Raw genomic sequence first — 14,984 nt, 5'->3', positions numbered from 1 at the left:
AACATAAGGGAATATCGCCCGGGGTTGAGCTGGTCCTCCACACACCCCACCCAAGGCGGATTAACTGACCTTGCAACGGACTCTGACCACTGTTGAAGAAAAGCAGGGACATCGTTCTAGTCTGAATCGGGCTGCACGGGGGGGAAAAAGAAGGGAAGGCCGCTGGAAAAAAAAGAAGCGGGCATCGCTCGGGCGATGACGGGCTCAATCTGCCCAGCCCAGGCCAGGACTTCCCCCTTCCCCATCCTGGTGCCATCCTGAACCTCTGAGAACTCTGCACTGAGGAATGTGCGGGGGCTGCATCCAAAATGCCAATGTTTGCGGCCGTGTGCTGCTGCCCGGTGCTTTCGCTCTTCACAGCAGGCGCGCACTCCTCATCTGTGAAAAACCTTGTGCCGCTAACCGTGGCTTCGTAGGTGTGCCTCCTTCTTGGGCAACACTTTTCTTTTTGTACACCCACCTGCGTCCTTCACACTCGGATGCCCTCTGGCAAAGTCATAGGTGTGTGAACACTTCACGTCCACCCATGGATCCCCTTTCCTTGTCTGTGGCTTCTTTCCACTCTGTCCGTCCCATTTTAGGGAATGCCAGGACTTCCTTGTGGCTTTTTGAGCTCACGCCACACGTCGCACCCTTTGGGTTCACTGGCAGAATAGCTGTCGGGGGGAATCCCCGGGTCCCAGCCCTCCGACCTCTCGCCCTGACCCTCTCCTGCTCCAAGCCTTTCTCGGCCTCAGCTCCTTCCTCAACGCTGACCCTTTTAGTAGGTGACTTACGGCCACTCCTCTTATACTGACGTCCATTCTCCTCCGCCATCGCACGAGCCTTGAAAGGCTCCAAACGCAACTCCTGCTCTGGTTTGCGTTCACACACTGCAGAGCCATTTTTCACCAACTGTTCAACACTGGCAGCAGCACCTATGGGAACTCAGGAAACGGTGATCCAGGGAGCTGTTCTAACTCCACAACCAAAGTTTGCATTTGTACAGAATGCTGTTCCACAGATGCACGTGGCTCAAGCCAGGCTTTGTATGGTCAATTGTCTTGATAATTGAACTATATTGCAGGCTGACACACTTCTTGCACACTTCTTAATTTCTGCCAGACTTCATTTGCAGTCTTTAAATTAGCTACGTTGAGAAATTGTTCACCTCCTAAACTTAAGAAGCCACATAAGCCATGGCTTTATCATGCACCCTCTGACCCGCAGCTGCTGTAGCCTGGGGTGGATTAATAACAATATCCCAGCCTCCTTTGCCTCCAGGAAACAGGCCATCTTTGCAGACTGTGCTATGTCGTTCTTCTGTCAGGGTTTGTTGCAAAAATCATTTCCAGAAAGCACATGCAGATAACTGATTTAGCTGGATTCATCAACTTTTTATTTATTTATTAGACTCAGGGTGGCTTACAACATGTTAGCAATAGCACTTTTTGAAACAGAGCCAGCCTATCAGCCCCACAATCCGGGTCCTCATTTGACCCAGCTCGGAAGGATGGAAGGCTGAGTCAACCTTGAGCCGGTGATGAGATTTGAACCGCTGACCTGCAGATCTACAGTCAGCTTCAGTGGCCTGCAGTACAGCACTCTACCTGCTGCGCCACCCCGGCTCAATTTATTTAAATCCATAGTAACAGGTGGATTCTCAATACCAAACAGTGGGTTGGTATAAGTTGTGGGTGTCCGGTTTCAGTTTCGCATTCGGAGCAGACAAGCACACGCGTGTGCAGTTTCTCTCGCAGAGCTTTTGCCTAGTTTTTGACGACCGCCACTTTCCCTTGTCAGGTGACCTGCCGGCTGTCAGTGGTGGTGGTGGATGGACACGCAGCCTCGGAAGGGGTCCTTCTCCTTGGCCGGGACCACTTCTACGTCTGCAAGCACTTCGCCCTCTCACACCTGGGGGAGGTTTATTGCACCAGCCATTGCTTGTCCAGGTGAGTGGTTCTCTGCCCAGCCTGCTGCCAAAACAGGCCCTGCCCACGTGGGGCCAGGTGCCCCAATCTCCCCAATGTCAAGGCTCCGGGGAGCATCCAAATTGAACTCGGAGTCTGAGCCAACGTGCTCCTCAAAGTCCCAGTGTATTGCTGGAGTCATCCTGGCACACACGCTGGGGAGCCGGAATTGGATCTTCCCACCCACTTGAAAGTTCACGCCCCTTGTCCCCCCCTCCACAAACCTGTCACTGGGATTGTGCCAGTGTGGCCAGTCCTCCTTCCGCTTCCATCCAGGTGGGTGGGCACAGGATGGCCTTGAGCCCCTCACAGAAAGGATGCTTTGTGGCTGCATCCGTTCCCTCATGAAAATCCCCCTCCCAAGATCCTCGGAAAGGGGGAGCCAAGGAGAAGCGCGGAGGGAGGGCACGGAGGGGGGCTTCCTGCTCCCAGGGCTGCTGCGTTCCTTCTGACGCAGGCTGAGGGGGCCTGGAGCCCCTGCAGCTTTTGGGGGAAGATGTGGCTGGAGGGGGCAACAGGGACCTCCTTGACCACCGCTTGCGGGGCTCCAGTGAAGGAGGCTCAACGCGTGTCTCCCGTGGTTGCTTCCAGCATCCGAGAGGCCTTCATCCGCAACTTGTGCCACCCGACGGAGGCCACCGCAGGGGAGCCCACCTGTTCCTGCCACCCCTACAGGGATGTTCAGGAGACCCAGCTGATGCGATTCCTCCTTCAGGTAGGGACCGGCTGTCCATCCGCCTTCCTTCCTTTGGTGGGCTTCCCTTGGGGGAGGAGGAGGAGGAGGAGGGGACGCCAGGCGAAGGCACACAGAGTTTTGGACAGATTGGAATGGAAGGAACCGTCAGCCGTTGTGTCGATAGGCAATTTCTGACATGCTTCCTCGGGTGTCAAAATTCCGAACCGCCCGCATGAATTCCATAGCTGCGTTTGAGGTGCCCTAAGCCTCCGACTGGACTGGGGACAGGCCAAGAGTAGTGGTAGCTCCTCCAATGAACCAGTGTGGAGTGTAAACGGTTGTTTTTTTAAAAAAAACCAAATTTGTGCTCTGTCCGGGTTCTGCCAGGCTAAAGGAAGCGGGTTCTGGTCTGGACAGGGGGAGGTTTTAAGCCATAGCAGAACTGGAGTCGCGCGGATGAGCCAACGCAACAGGGACGCTGATGGTTCTTTGGGCAGGAACCTCGCCAGGTGTTCAGCTCTGGGACCACCAATTGACCGCCTTGAGGAAGGAGGGCAGGGGAGGGGGCGTTATGCGCAGTTAGCCTGCAGCACGGATGTGTGCCAGGAGCCCTTCAGCCTTTGGGGGAGGTGTCTGCCAGAGGCCACGCGTGTCCCCAAAGACAGTGGCCGAGTCCAGGAAACGATCCTTTCCTGTTTCCCTGAAGCCAACGCCCTCAACAGGTGGACTCACTGGTCCTTAAATGCAAAGTCTAGGGGCAATTTTAGGGAGGCGCCTGGAGGTCAGGCTCTGTGCAGCTGTCTGATCTACCCCAGCCATGAATCCTGGGCACAGCAGCAGGGGGATCCCGAGATCCCTGGATCTAGTTCGCTTAAGGGGAGGAAGCGTTTCCCCCTTCCTTTTGCCGGCTGACCCACGGGGCCCGTTGGGTTTGTCTTTGCAGGAGACGGCCGTGGAGGTCTTCCTCAACAGCGGCTACTCCGTCTTCCTGGTCTTCCACAACAACGACCGGAGAAACTTCTTGGCAAGGTACCGTTTGCAGAAGCTGTGGAGGCGCTTGGCCTTTCGCCTGGCCCTGAGGCATTTCCTTGGCTAGAAACCTTACTTTGTAGGCAGCCTCGCTCCCTCCGCTCTTGGGGAAACGTGCGTCCTACTAGGCCGGGGCCCCCCTGCTCCAGGCTGCCCCGTCTCGGCTCCTCAGCTTTGCATCCTCACTAAACATCCTGCCAAGGCCCACCGACTCCTCTACTCGTTCTAGCTATGTGAATGTAACAGGTAGATCGGTAGACCTGCGTTTCTCTTACATCTGCAGAACTTCGAAACGGACAGTCGCCAAGGCTGCCCAACCCGTTGTCCTACCCTTAGTCGAGCGGGAATGAGCCCAGCAACTCGGCAACGGGCGCCTTTGCTGGGCAAAATCTGGCCGCCTTGGTGAATGCCCCTTTCTGACCTTGCTAGAGCGATGATAGCCACTGAGACAACCGGGAGAGAGATGAAAGTCAAATGATTGTCACTCTTGAAGAAAAGACCAATCACGTTGCCGTTTCCTAATTGCTTCTAACCCAATGGGCTTCTGGAAAGAGATTTAAGAAGGTTGAGGCCTGTCTATCAACAGGTGCACTTCCTGTAGACATAATTGGAGCCTCGGTGGTGCAGTGGTTAGAGTGCAGTGACCGCAAAGCGACTTCTGCTGGTCCCTGGCTGCCTAGCAGTTGGGCAGTTCGAATCCCAGCAGGCTCCAGGTTGACTCAGCCTTCCCTCCTTCTGAGGTGGGTCAAAGGAGGACCCAGATGGTTGGGGCCCATATATGCTCGCAGTCTCAGGCAGCTGCTTAGAGAGGGCTGTCAAGCGCTGTCAAGCGGTATATAAATGCTAAATGCTAACAAGGGGACCAGGTTCAGTTTTAAAATGGGCCAGATTGTGCTGTAAATAAAATACTGCCCCCCTCCCTCCCTCCAGGCCTCCCTGGCCAGCCCAGGAGAGTGGGGGGCTTGGGAAGGCTGCTCCATTAACATCCCCCTCTCCCAGGGTCTCTCCTGGTCACAGGACCCAAAGTGGGGCCCAAAGCAGCCTTGCAGGATAAAGCAGCCCCCCAGACCCCCCCCGGTGCCCCCTGAGCAGCCTCAGAGGCGGGCAGCTCCCGGGTAGGGGACTGAGGAAGGGGTGGGGGTGGGGGGGAGCCCATCCCAGGAATGGGCTCTAAATCCCACGGCTACTGACTGGCACGCATACATGCATGGAGATATTCTGGGCCTGCGCAGAGGCGTCCGGGGCTGAGCGGTTGGAGCCCCACACCACCGCCACAACCAGTGCGTAGAAGTAGACTGTACCAGGAGTAACCGGTCCCTGGCGTTGGCCCCTAAGGACGCCGGCTGCAGCCCTCCCCCACCACCTTTACTTGGGCCCTCTTTAGAAACCGCGTGTCCCCCCCGCAGTGGCTCCAATCCCGTCAGTGGGTGGCCGTTGCTGCGAGGGGGTCCATCGCGAATCCACAGAAGCTTCCAGAATAAATCGCCCCCCAGTGGAATGATGTCAATGGTTCTTTCTCTCCCCCCTCTCCCCCCAGGTGGCGTCCAGGGAAACCCAAAGGCACCACGGAGGAGTCGGCCGACACAAGGTATTTGTGCCCCTGCTGATGACATAAGAAAGGAAGTCAGTGAAACGTGGTCTTTTGTGTCAGCAGCACCTGCTATGCACTTGCCTCTGAGACACAGGGAGCCCTGACTTCGGGGGAACGGAGCCCCCCCCCTCTCTCGTGTGCACGGTCACGTTCACCGCAGCTGTTCAGGTCACTAGGCGAGGCTGCTGTCCGCCACTGAAAAGTCACAAATTGGGGTCAGTTGTGGCTGCAAGACACAACCGTTGCTGTGTGTGTGTGTGTGTGTAGCAACAATTGCAACGTCAAGGGCAGGTTGCGAGTCACTTTCTCCCAGGCGGTCGCACCTTTGAGTTAAAGGAAGAGCCATGAGGACTAGCGCTACAGGCATAGAGTGGGCGGGTCTGCCTCCCCTGGGGCCGGCCTGCTCCTCAGCTTCTGTCCCTCCGTGGCCACTTCCCACATCAAAAGGACACCCAAATGTAACAGGTGGGGGTTTTCCCCGGCTAGTGGAGGAACCCGGAGGAGAGCGGGGCGCCTGGGAGGGGGAGCCGGAGGGAGTTCCGCTCCCAGCAGAGGTCAGTTAGAGAGACTTCTCGCGGTGGGTTAACAGTTTCTGTTGGAGCTGGTGACATTGCTTCTTCTTTCATTTCATTTCTTTTAAAATAAAGGCAAAGCACAGTATTACAGTAGCAAAAATATGTGGATATATGGGTGGGAAGGAGGCAAGGACAGAAAATGGTGCATGGATGCAAAATGTTTAATATTATTTATTTTTTGTTTGTTTGTTTATTATTAATTGGATTTATATGCCGCCCCTCTCTGAGGACTCGGGGCAGCTTACAACCTATAGAAGACAATAAAAACATCTGAAATCCAATTTAAATTTAAATTTAAAACTAACTGGTCTAAAACCCAAGTACCTTGAAAACCAATCGCTCCCATTCAAACAGCAAGCGCCCATCTCATTCGTTGGCCAGGGGGCAAGTAATTAAGGGCCCCAAGCCTGACAGCACAAACGGAGGGCAGGGAGGGTGGGGGCAGCATGAATCTCTGGGTGGGGGGAGCTGATTCCAGAGGGCCGGGCCCCCCACAGAGAAGGCTCTTCCCCTAGATCCTGCCAAGCGACATTGCCTAGTTGACGGGACCCAGAGGAGGCCGGCTCTGTGGGACCTGACCGGTCGCTGGGACTCGTGCGGCAGGAGGCGGTCCTGCAAGTAACCTGGCCCGATGCCATGTAGGGCTTTAGAGGTCATGACCAACACTTTGAATTGCGTCCGGAAATCGATCGGCAGCCAACGCAGAGCGCGGAGTGTTGGAGAAACATGGGCGTGTCTAGGGAGGCCCATGACTCTGCACCACCTGCTCGCCAGAGGCAGCCCCCTGCAGAGAGCGTGGCCGAGGTCGAGCCTCGCGGTGAGGAGAGACTCCCGGTCCAGGAAAGGCCGCCACTGGTGCACCAGGCGGACCCGGGCAAACGCCCCCTCCCCCCCGCCACAGCTGACAGACGGTGTTCCAAGGCCAGCTGTGGATCGGACCCTCTCCGAGGGAGGGGGTCAATAATTCCACCCCCCACCCCCAGAGTGATGGACAGACGGATGGAGGCAGAACCCACAGCCCCTCCGTCTTTGACTGACCCTGTTGACACCCACCCGGACCCTCACAGCCGCCGGGCACCCTGGGACTGAAAGTGTCGAGGGGGCCGACGCCAGGATGGGCTCTAACTTGCCTCACTGCCAATTCGCTTCCTCAGGGTGGCGACCGCAGGCGCAGTGCCAGAAATGAGGCTTCTCCACATCCTCAGAACAAAAATGAAATATTTTTTTTAAAAAAACCTAGTCCTAAATTTAAAAAAAAAATTAAAAGAAAGCCAAAAACAAGATGGCGACTGCACGCACAGCACCGGAAACTTCTGCACAAACGTAGAAGAAATATTTTTTTTTTAAAAAAGATGGCAGTGCCCATGGACCAGCACCAACCGATCCGCTTTGGCGATGTCATTGTGACGTCACTATTGGCCGGCTACTGGTCCAGGCGAACCGGCCCAAAGCGGGAGGAGCCCACCCACCCCTGTCTGGGCCCCCCTGCTCCCTTGGCCCCTGCCAGACGGCTCCAGAGGGGGAGAGATTTCAGGGTGACCTGAGGGGCAAAAGGGGCCGGAGCGGCAGGACCTCTCTGGGGGGCAGCCCTCGCATGGGTGTCGCGAGCTCACTGAACCACAAGGCGGAGAAACAGCTCAGCCTGATTTTTGATACCCTGTTACTAAGGCCAATCTCAAAAGGTGGTGTTAGCCTCCTTGTGGAGTCGTCCTCCTGGCCTGATGTACCCAGGGGGGTGGACGATGGGGACCGCCCAGTGTGTGCCTAGTGGCAGCATCACCCAAGATCCCTCACAACGACTCACACCACCAATGTGCAACGTCTCTCCACAGCCATGAAAGGCTGAAGAGTCGCATGACTCAAATATGGGAGGGGGCACCACTGATCCATCTTTGTAACCTGAACGCTGTCTGTGGCCCCCGGGCTGTCAACCTCTTTTGTTCTGCTTGCACGGACGCGTCTTTCGAGCGTCTGAAGGCTTCGTGTCCTGGCCAACGTTGTGTTTCAGTGCTAGAGAAGGAACTCATTTGGAAATTCTCAGTGTACTAATTCATCTGACACCCGTAAGATACAGAGAGGCTGCAAAACTCCATTACGGGCTGAGCTCAGGCATAAAATAGGACAATGTGTGTAGTAATTTCCGCTTGCAATTACCAAGGTTGCCACATTAACTCTTGCAAGGCAAGAAAAGGCCCAGCACCACATCCAGGAGCCCTTCAGTGACGGGTGTGACGCTGACGGTTCACAATCTACCGAAATATTGAAAATGGAGCCAGGGCGCTTTCCTTAGTCCAGACGCCTAAGAGAATTTTGAAAGGAGCCACAATAGCCACAATTGTTGGTCACAACCACGTTGAGGTGCAAGATGTGGTCTTGTGTAGGCAAATAGAGAGAGGCCTGATCGTCGGGGGGATGAATTCCAGCCCTCTGTGACTTTGCCAGCTCAGCCCCCCTTCTGGCTCCTAAATGTTGGTAGGGTTGGAAAGGTTTGGGGCCCAGGGGATGACCCTTGGCTCTCCTCCCCAAGCCCCCTCTGGAACTGAGTCCGCCCTGAGTCACATAAGGCATTGGGTGGCATATACGTCAATCAAATCAAGCTGGAAAGGGAACCTTGTTCTGACAGGCAGAGCTGCCCCCTCCATTCGGGGTTGATGGGGGCTTCTCTGGGAGCCGGGAGGGGGGGTGTCTGCGGCTACCTTGGGCCACCCACTCTTGTGCCTGCCGGCCAAAGGCTCGGCCCACCTCAGCTGAGGCCCCCTTCCCCTGGAGGAGCCACGGTGCGCCCATTGGAAGCAGGCCAGGAGGCCTGGGGGTGACAAGACTCCGGTGGTCCCTTGCCCTGGGGAGGGTGTGTGTCTGCGATTGGCAGGGGGTGTCTGTGGGAGTCACAGAGGTCAGAGGTGACCCGGAGCTCTTTTATTAGTTGGGACGGTTCCTAAGGGAGGGAGGCCGGGTCGGGTCATCCTGGCGGCCTCCTCACCTCCAGTCGGCTTGGTTCTCCTTGGCCAGGGAGTTGGGGGTCATGAGGTTGGAGAAGTTGGGCTTCCGCAGCGAGGCGGGCACCGTGTTCTTCAGCTTGTTGAGCTTGTCGCGCTCCTCCTGGCACTTCCTCAGGCAGGGGGGGCAGAGGTCCTTCTCCTCCACCAGGTAGAGCGTCTCCAGGCGCTTGATGTTGTCGATGAAGACCTCCTCCTCGGTGGGGCCAGGGAAGGGGTTCCGCTTGGCGTTCAGCTTCTTCAGCTTGGGCAGCTTGGCGATGCTGTTGGGGATCAGGGTCAGCAGGTTGTCGAAGACCCCCACCTCCTGCAGCTCCTTCAGGGCCCCCAGGGTGGTGGGGAGGTTGTCGATGTGGTTCAGGCCCAGGTTGAGGTTGCGCAGGTTCTTCAGCTGGTTGAGCTCCATGGGCAGGCTGCGGGCGGTCAGCTTGTTGTTGGAGAGGTTGAGGAAGATGAGGTTCTGCAGGTTCCCGATGGTCTCAGGCAGCTTGTCGATCTGGTTGCTGTGCAGGTCCAGCCAGCGCAGGTTCTGGAACTTCTCGATCCCCTCCGGGATCTTCTTGATCATGTTGCGGCTGAGGTCCAGCTCATCGATGTCCTCCAGCTTCAGGATGCACCTGGGGAAGGTGGTGATGCCCATCTTGCTCAGGTCCAGGCGGCGCTTCCCGTCAAAGGTGATCTTGATGCAGGTCTTGGCCACCTTCAAGGTCACCTTCTTTCCTTTGGGGGGCTTCGCTCCTCCTTTGGCCATCGCCCACTCTCTCACTGGACAGACGGCGACTCAGCGGGTGCGAAACGGTCAAAGTCGGCGGGTGGTGCTTGGTGTGGAACCCTGAAAACACACACAAAGGCAGAGAACACAGGCACGGGGTTAGCCAGGAGGGGCGGCAAATAAAGTCCCACGAGACTTGGGGGGGCAAATTAAATTCAGTTTATCCCACACCCGCCCTGCCCTTCCTCAGGGCTCCCAATACCGGCTGTAGCAGAGACGGAAGCGTGGCTCATGCCCAGCTGACCAGACTAGGAGAGGGAGAGGGAGGGAGGGAGGGAGGGTGGAGGGAGAGAAGGAGAGAGAGAGGGGGAGAGAGAGGGAGAGGGAGGGAGAGACGGATAGGAAGAGAGAGAGAGGGAGAGGGAGGGAGAGAGGGAAAGAGGGAGAGGGGGGAAGAGAGAGGGGGGAAAGAGAGGGAGAGAGAGAGACCTGTTTTCTCCACTTTTTTGGGGGGGGGGAAGCTTCTGAAATGGTTCGGCTGTGCAGACCCCGAAACCTGCTCTTTTTATACTGTCTCTCATGTATCACTTTTTCTTCGAATGCTCGTTCCGTCATCGTTTTCCTCAGAACCAGGCAGGGTTGGGGGAAACAGAGCGACTTTCCCGCCTGCCTGGTTTCTAAGGCTCCCGAACACTTTGGAAAATACGTTATGCGCGGACATGTATCTACTAGTGCTCTAAAAGAGTTGATCTTAGTGGGAAAGCGCCTGTCGTTTCAAGGCCTGGATTGTCACAGCGCTAAACTAATTTCCTTTTACCCTCGGGGGTCTTAGAGGGAACCAAAGTTGCACCACCACCAGCAGAGCCTTTGGTGGCCGTGAATGTCTGGACATGTAATGGACTCGGGATTGCAACGGAGGTGCAGCCTGAGGGAGGGAGGGGTGGGGGAGTGAGATGGACAGCCCCTAAGGCTCGTCCTCTGGCTGCAGCAACAGAGGGCAGTTTGCAGCCCACAATACAGGAATTAAAACCGTATTCAAATAGTAATGACTTTTCAACGACGCTCCTTTCCACGGGATAGACAGTGCTCCGACATCCTCTGATGCTCCAGGCTTTCATGCTCAATCTCTGTGGTTAGGGCAGTGGCTAGACCTGCCCTCTGCCGTGAACGCGTGAATTATAGCCAGCCAATAAAAGGAGGGTTTTTTTTATCAATCGTAGCAAAAAAGAGCAAATGTTTATACCCAACATTTGAGGAAAGCATTAACTCTATGCGCCTTTCTTCAGCGCAGGGCTGGTCCCAGGGAGGGCGGGGCACATCCACAGCTAGAGGATTTATAACGGGGGGAGGGGGAGGAGCCGAGTCCTGTGTCCAAGATTGTGGATCTGCCACTTGGGATAGCAGAGACCGAAGAAGCTTTGAGGTCCTCACAGGGCCTTTTTGGGGAAATAGACCAGAGATCTCGATCAGGGTTTATGCGACAGTTTTTCCAGGTCAAAATGAAGTTTCCTTCAGGTTGAGACTCGCGTCCTAGTGACATCATCAGAAATTAGGCCCTTTTCCCCAAAGGCAACCCAAGTGGTTTAGCACTGCCCCCTTCTGGCCGTGCCTGGCTTCCTCGTGGGGCTCTCCGGGCGTCCCTTCTCACCCACCGTCCAGTCCTGGGGAGGCCAGAGCAGGGTGGGAGGGTGGGACGGGGTTCTCCTGCTCAGAGCCCCCCCTCTTCCCCACTTCAGAGTCCCTGGCCTGACCCCAACTGGAACCCCAACGGGTTTTATGGCCCTGGAAACGGGGGCGCCTGGCTCTTCGCCCGCCTAGTAGGCTTTCTCTACGGGACGTAAATCACCCGACTTGGAGGTGTTAGGATAACAGCTAGCGTGGAGCAGGCGTGGGTGCCCTGGGGGAAGGGGGTTGCACTCAGGCTACTTCTGGCTCGGCCAATTCCTCACCCGGATTCTCTCTCCCTGGCAAGCAGCAGGAGCAGCAGTGGCAGCATCGGCACCTACCTGGCCCTCTGGGGTGCCCCAGCCTCCCCCCCCAATATCGGTGCCTGGGGAGGGCATCGGGGGGGGAGCTTTTGTGAGGTCACTGGCCAGTGCTGGCAAAGCCCATAGCCTCCTCACAATGGGATCCCCGCAGGGCCCCCTCCCCCCTGCCTCCCCTTGGCTAGGCTGCCCTCTCTAAGGAGTGTGCAGAGTGGACTCCAGAGTTACCCAGAGGTTGCACAGAGGGGGGAGAAGCCTGGAGGGGGCGGATGTCCAGCTGACAGCCCTGAGATACGAGGAGTCATTCAGACAAGCAGAGACATTAAGTGTCTGAGTATTATTTGCTTTGGCAAACAACTCAGTCCAGAACAATCCTAGTCATGCACAGTTACATCAGTCAATACTCACAATGCATATACAATATTATAAACCCCCCTCAATACATTAAACAATAAGCCTTATTTACAAAATGCATTAAACCATCATTTGAACACACAGTTCTACAACACAGCCACACAGACAAACCAGAAATAGCAGAGAGTAATCGGAGAGAGGGAGAGAGATAGAGAGAGGATTCTGGCTCCCTCTTGTGGCTGACTGCAACACTAACTCTTAAAGCTATAGTGTTATAATCCATTTAAACATACATGGACAGTTTGCTTATATATTGCCAAACCCAACCCATGCATAGCACTATCACCCCCATGAAGGATTTGGAGGAGGGAGGCCCTCATCCTAATCTCACCCACTCCCACGGCCCCCTCCCTCCCCTTACTCAGGACTCCCCCCCCCCCGGTCTCCCACAGGAGGAGGACCCAGGCTGCCTGCTCAGATTTCTGTCCCTAAACAATGTGGCCATGCCACACCCCGCTTTGCGACCGCATGGCTTGGTGACCCCAATTGCGGCCGTAAGGCAAGGACTCCCTGTGCAGCCCCTCCCCTTGCATGATTCTCATGACAGCTATCACTCACCTCCTCCCTCCCTCCCTCCCTCCCTGCTTCTCCCTGGGCTGCCTTCTCTCTGCCTTCCCCCCGGGATTCAGTGCCTGGATGCCTTGCGCTCCCTTGCTCGCTCGCTGGGCCCCCAGCCTGGCTCCGGGAGGTGGGCGGGGGCCTCTTGGGGACTCCCAGGGCAGAAGAGTTTCCAAAGAGCATCCCTCCCCTTCTGCCCCCTCCCCCTTTGGGACAAAAGGCCAGGAAGGGCGGGTGTGTTTGTGTGCTGCCTTGAGCAGAACAGAATGTGGAACTCTTTCTTGGCCAAGTGTGATTGGACACGCGGGGAGTTTGTCTTTGGTGCCGAATCTCTCCGTGCCCATTTGGAAGAGCCCCCCCAGGAGGTTCCGGTTGGCTTAACCCCAGCTGATCCAAGCTGCACTCCCCCTGCCCCGCATTTAATTGTGAGGAGGCAAATCACTGTTTTGATAAATGATTGTTTGTAAAAGAATGTGGATTTGTTTAGAACACCTTCTCCATTAGACAGGAGGCTTCCGCTACAAGCGCTCGGGGCTCTTCGGCTGCTCATTAATCATGTAGGAATCCAGGGACATCCAGGGGGGTCAGAGGGGAGCGGTGGGCCCCCAGTTCCCCTCAACCACCCATTTGAACAATACACACACGTGTGTGTGTGTTGTGTGCCAGGTTCCTCCCTTCACACCCCCAGATCTGTTCAGAGGAAGGGAAGAGGCGGCCAGGGCGTCCTCGGGTCACATTCAGACCATGCGCAGAGGGGTCATTCTCGGGCCCATTTTGGACTGAGGAGCAAGTGTCGTGCAAGGGTTAGAAAGCATTTCGGCAAGCGCCCCACCTCGTCCGAAATCTGCTGTGGTCTTTTAATCACTCACTTTGTGATCAAAATCAACAAAGCGAGCAAAGAGAATAAGGATGAGCCCCGTTCCTGGCTCGCTTGGGGCTGCTGGGTTTGGGCAGATGTGGCTGGAGGGGAAGCGACCAGGGGGAGGAACGGGGGTGGCGTGTGTGGCGTGTGTGTATGTGCCAGGGATTTGTGAAATCGGGCAATAAAAGCGTTTGGAATTTCTCCGTTGCAGAGGCTAAACACTAGAATCCCCATGGCAGCGGGCGGCCGGATACTTTCCTGCAAAGCTCCATAGCAGCTGTCAAAGGCCAAACCCTGCAGGGCTCTCGTCCCCAGGAGCTGGCAAACTTTCCTTCCTGCTTGGTGAGGAAAATGCCCCTCCTCACGCTTGGACTGGAGTGGTCAAGAAAAGGCTTCCGAGTGGCTCTCCCAGGGGGACACAGCTGGGAGCGAAACATCACGGCAAAACAGCCAGGAAGGATCACAGCTGAGAAAGGGAGCAACCGTCTGATCCCGGGGGGGGGGAAGAGATACAACCCTCCCACCACCCCTGGTGAGGCTGCGGCATCTGAGAGGCTGCGATGTAGCCGAGGGACGTCACCCAAGCAGCTTTACTCCCTAAGAACAAGCTGGTTCAAATTAAGGGGACGGACGGACACTGCAGTCCAGAATCCTTGCAAATTCTACTCTACGCAGAGAGAATCAACAAGACAATGAGTATTTTTTAAAAAAAATACTGCCTTTATTTCCTTTCAAACATTCCCTTTGAATAATAACGTTGAAGGGGATTGCACACCAGCTAGGGTGGCCCCCAGAAGGCCCCGTGCTTTCTGGGCCAGCCAGGAACCTCCTCTTTCTCCACCCACGTTGGGAGGTGAATCTCTGGGCTGCCTGGTCAACTCTCCCTGCAGGGTTTTGCAAGTTCTAAGACTGAAAGCCCAGTGTTAAACAACGGGCAGCCTGCTTTGCTTGGAGCGGGGGGGGGGGGGCGGACTTACCCACCGGTTCCTGTGAGGTTGAAGTCAGCCGCTGTGATGCCGCCTGTGAAAATTGGTATCCAAGCGACAGGGAATCCCCAGCCCTTAGAGACCACGCAACAAGAACGACACTCCCGGCGGTCTCGTTTCCAAGGCCAGCTCCACCTGCCGGGCCTGGGAAGCCAGACCACCTGCCTGGACAGGGAACTGGCCTGGCCTGCAGGAAGCTCCCCCCATGGCTGGAGGCCACCGGGCAGCCCTGACCACCAGCCAGAAAGTGCCCTGGACACCACGTGGCAGCCAGCGTGGTCCCCCCCTACACAGGCAGAGAGTCCCCGGAGGGCCACTGGCCCAGGGCAGGGAGGCCAATGGAGTCACTCCCCCCCGTGGCTCTCCGGCTTCAGCTGGGGCCCCTCCCGGTGAGCCCCCACCCTCTGGAAAAGGGGTGGCCTTCTTGTAGGTCTCTTTGGTCTGCTTGGGGCCGGGTCTCTCCCCTTCCCCTGCTGGGGGTGTAAAACCCTTTCCCCAAATTCCCTTGTTGCCCAGCCCCCCCATTTGTACTGGGTGGGTTTGCATCTCCCTGTAGGGCCACAGTCAGGGCTGGCCATTCCGCTGCTAAGGACAGTGATGGACTTGCCATCTGGATGGGGGCGAGGGGGGGGAGAAGACTCGGAGGGGCCG

At 56.4% G+C, this 14,984-nt stretch overlaps 2 protein-coding genes across 4 annotated transcripts in view; one reads left to right on the top strand and one right to left on the bottom strand.

The window, feature by feature from the left end:
• The window catches only part of WDFY4 (WDFY family member 4), a 99,087-nt gene that overhangs the window by 58,544 nt on the left and 25,559 nt on the right, over positions 1-14,984 (top strand). The window contains exons 42-45 of the mRNA XM_070751471.1: positions 1,783-1,931; positions 2,541-2,664; positions 3,569-3,654; positions 5,192-5,242. Coding sequence (XP_070607572.1) covers positions 1,783-1,931; positions 2,541-2,664; positions 3,569-3,654; positions 5,192-5,242 — 410 coding nt within the window. The remainder of the gene's footprint in view (positions 1-1,782; positions 1,932-2,540; positions 2,665-3,568; positions 3,655-5,191; positions 5,243-14,984) is intronic.
• Positions 5,964-14,388, bottom strand: LRRC18 (leucine rich repeat containing 18). 3 transcript variants are annotated; one of them, XM_070751478.1, is made up of 2 exons: positions 14,325-14,388; positions 5,964-9,648 (listed from the first exon to the last, which is right to left on the bottom strand). In XM_070751478.1, exon 2 carries the CDS (start codon positions 9,565-9,567, stop codon positions 8,797-8,799), a length of 771 nt encoding a protein of 256 aa, XP_070607579.1. In that variant the 5' UTR covers positions 9,568-9,648; positions 14,325-14,388; the 3' UTR covers positions 5,964-8,796. The 3 variants fall into 3 exon arrangements, with proteins under 3 accessions (XP_070607579.1, XP_070607580.1, XP_070607581.1); XM_070751479.1 differs by having other exon boundaries at positions 14,329-14,367; XM_070751480.1 differs by lacking the exon at positions 14,325-14,388 and adding an exon at positions 12,039-12,060.

Source organism: Erythrolamprus reginae, chromosome 4, assembly GCF_031021105.1.
Source record: "Erythrolamprus reginae isolate rEryReg1 chromosome 4, rEryReg1.hap1, whole genome shotgun sequence".
NCBI classification, from domain to species: domain Eukaryota; kingdom Metazoa; phylum Chordata; class Lepidosauria; order Squamata; family Dipsadidae; genus Erythrolamprus; species Erythrolamprus reginae.
This window is presented reverse-complemented; position numbering and strand designations above follow the sequence as displayed.

Coding starts and splice junctions, on each gene's coding strand:
- LRRC18 (XM_070751478.1), bottom strand. CDS start 9,567: ATGGCCAAAGGAGGAGCGAAGCCCCCCAAAGGAAAGAAGGTGACCTTG.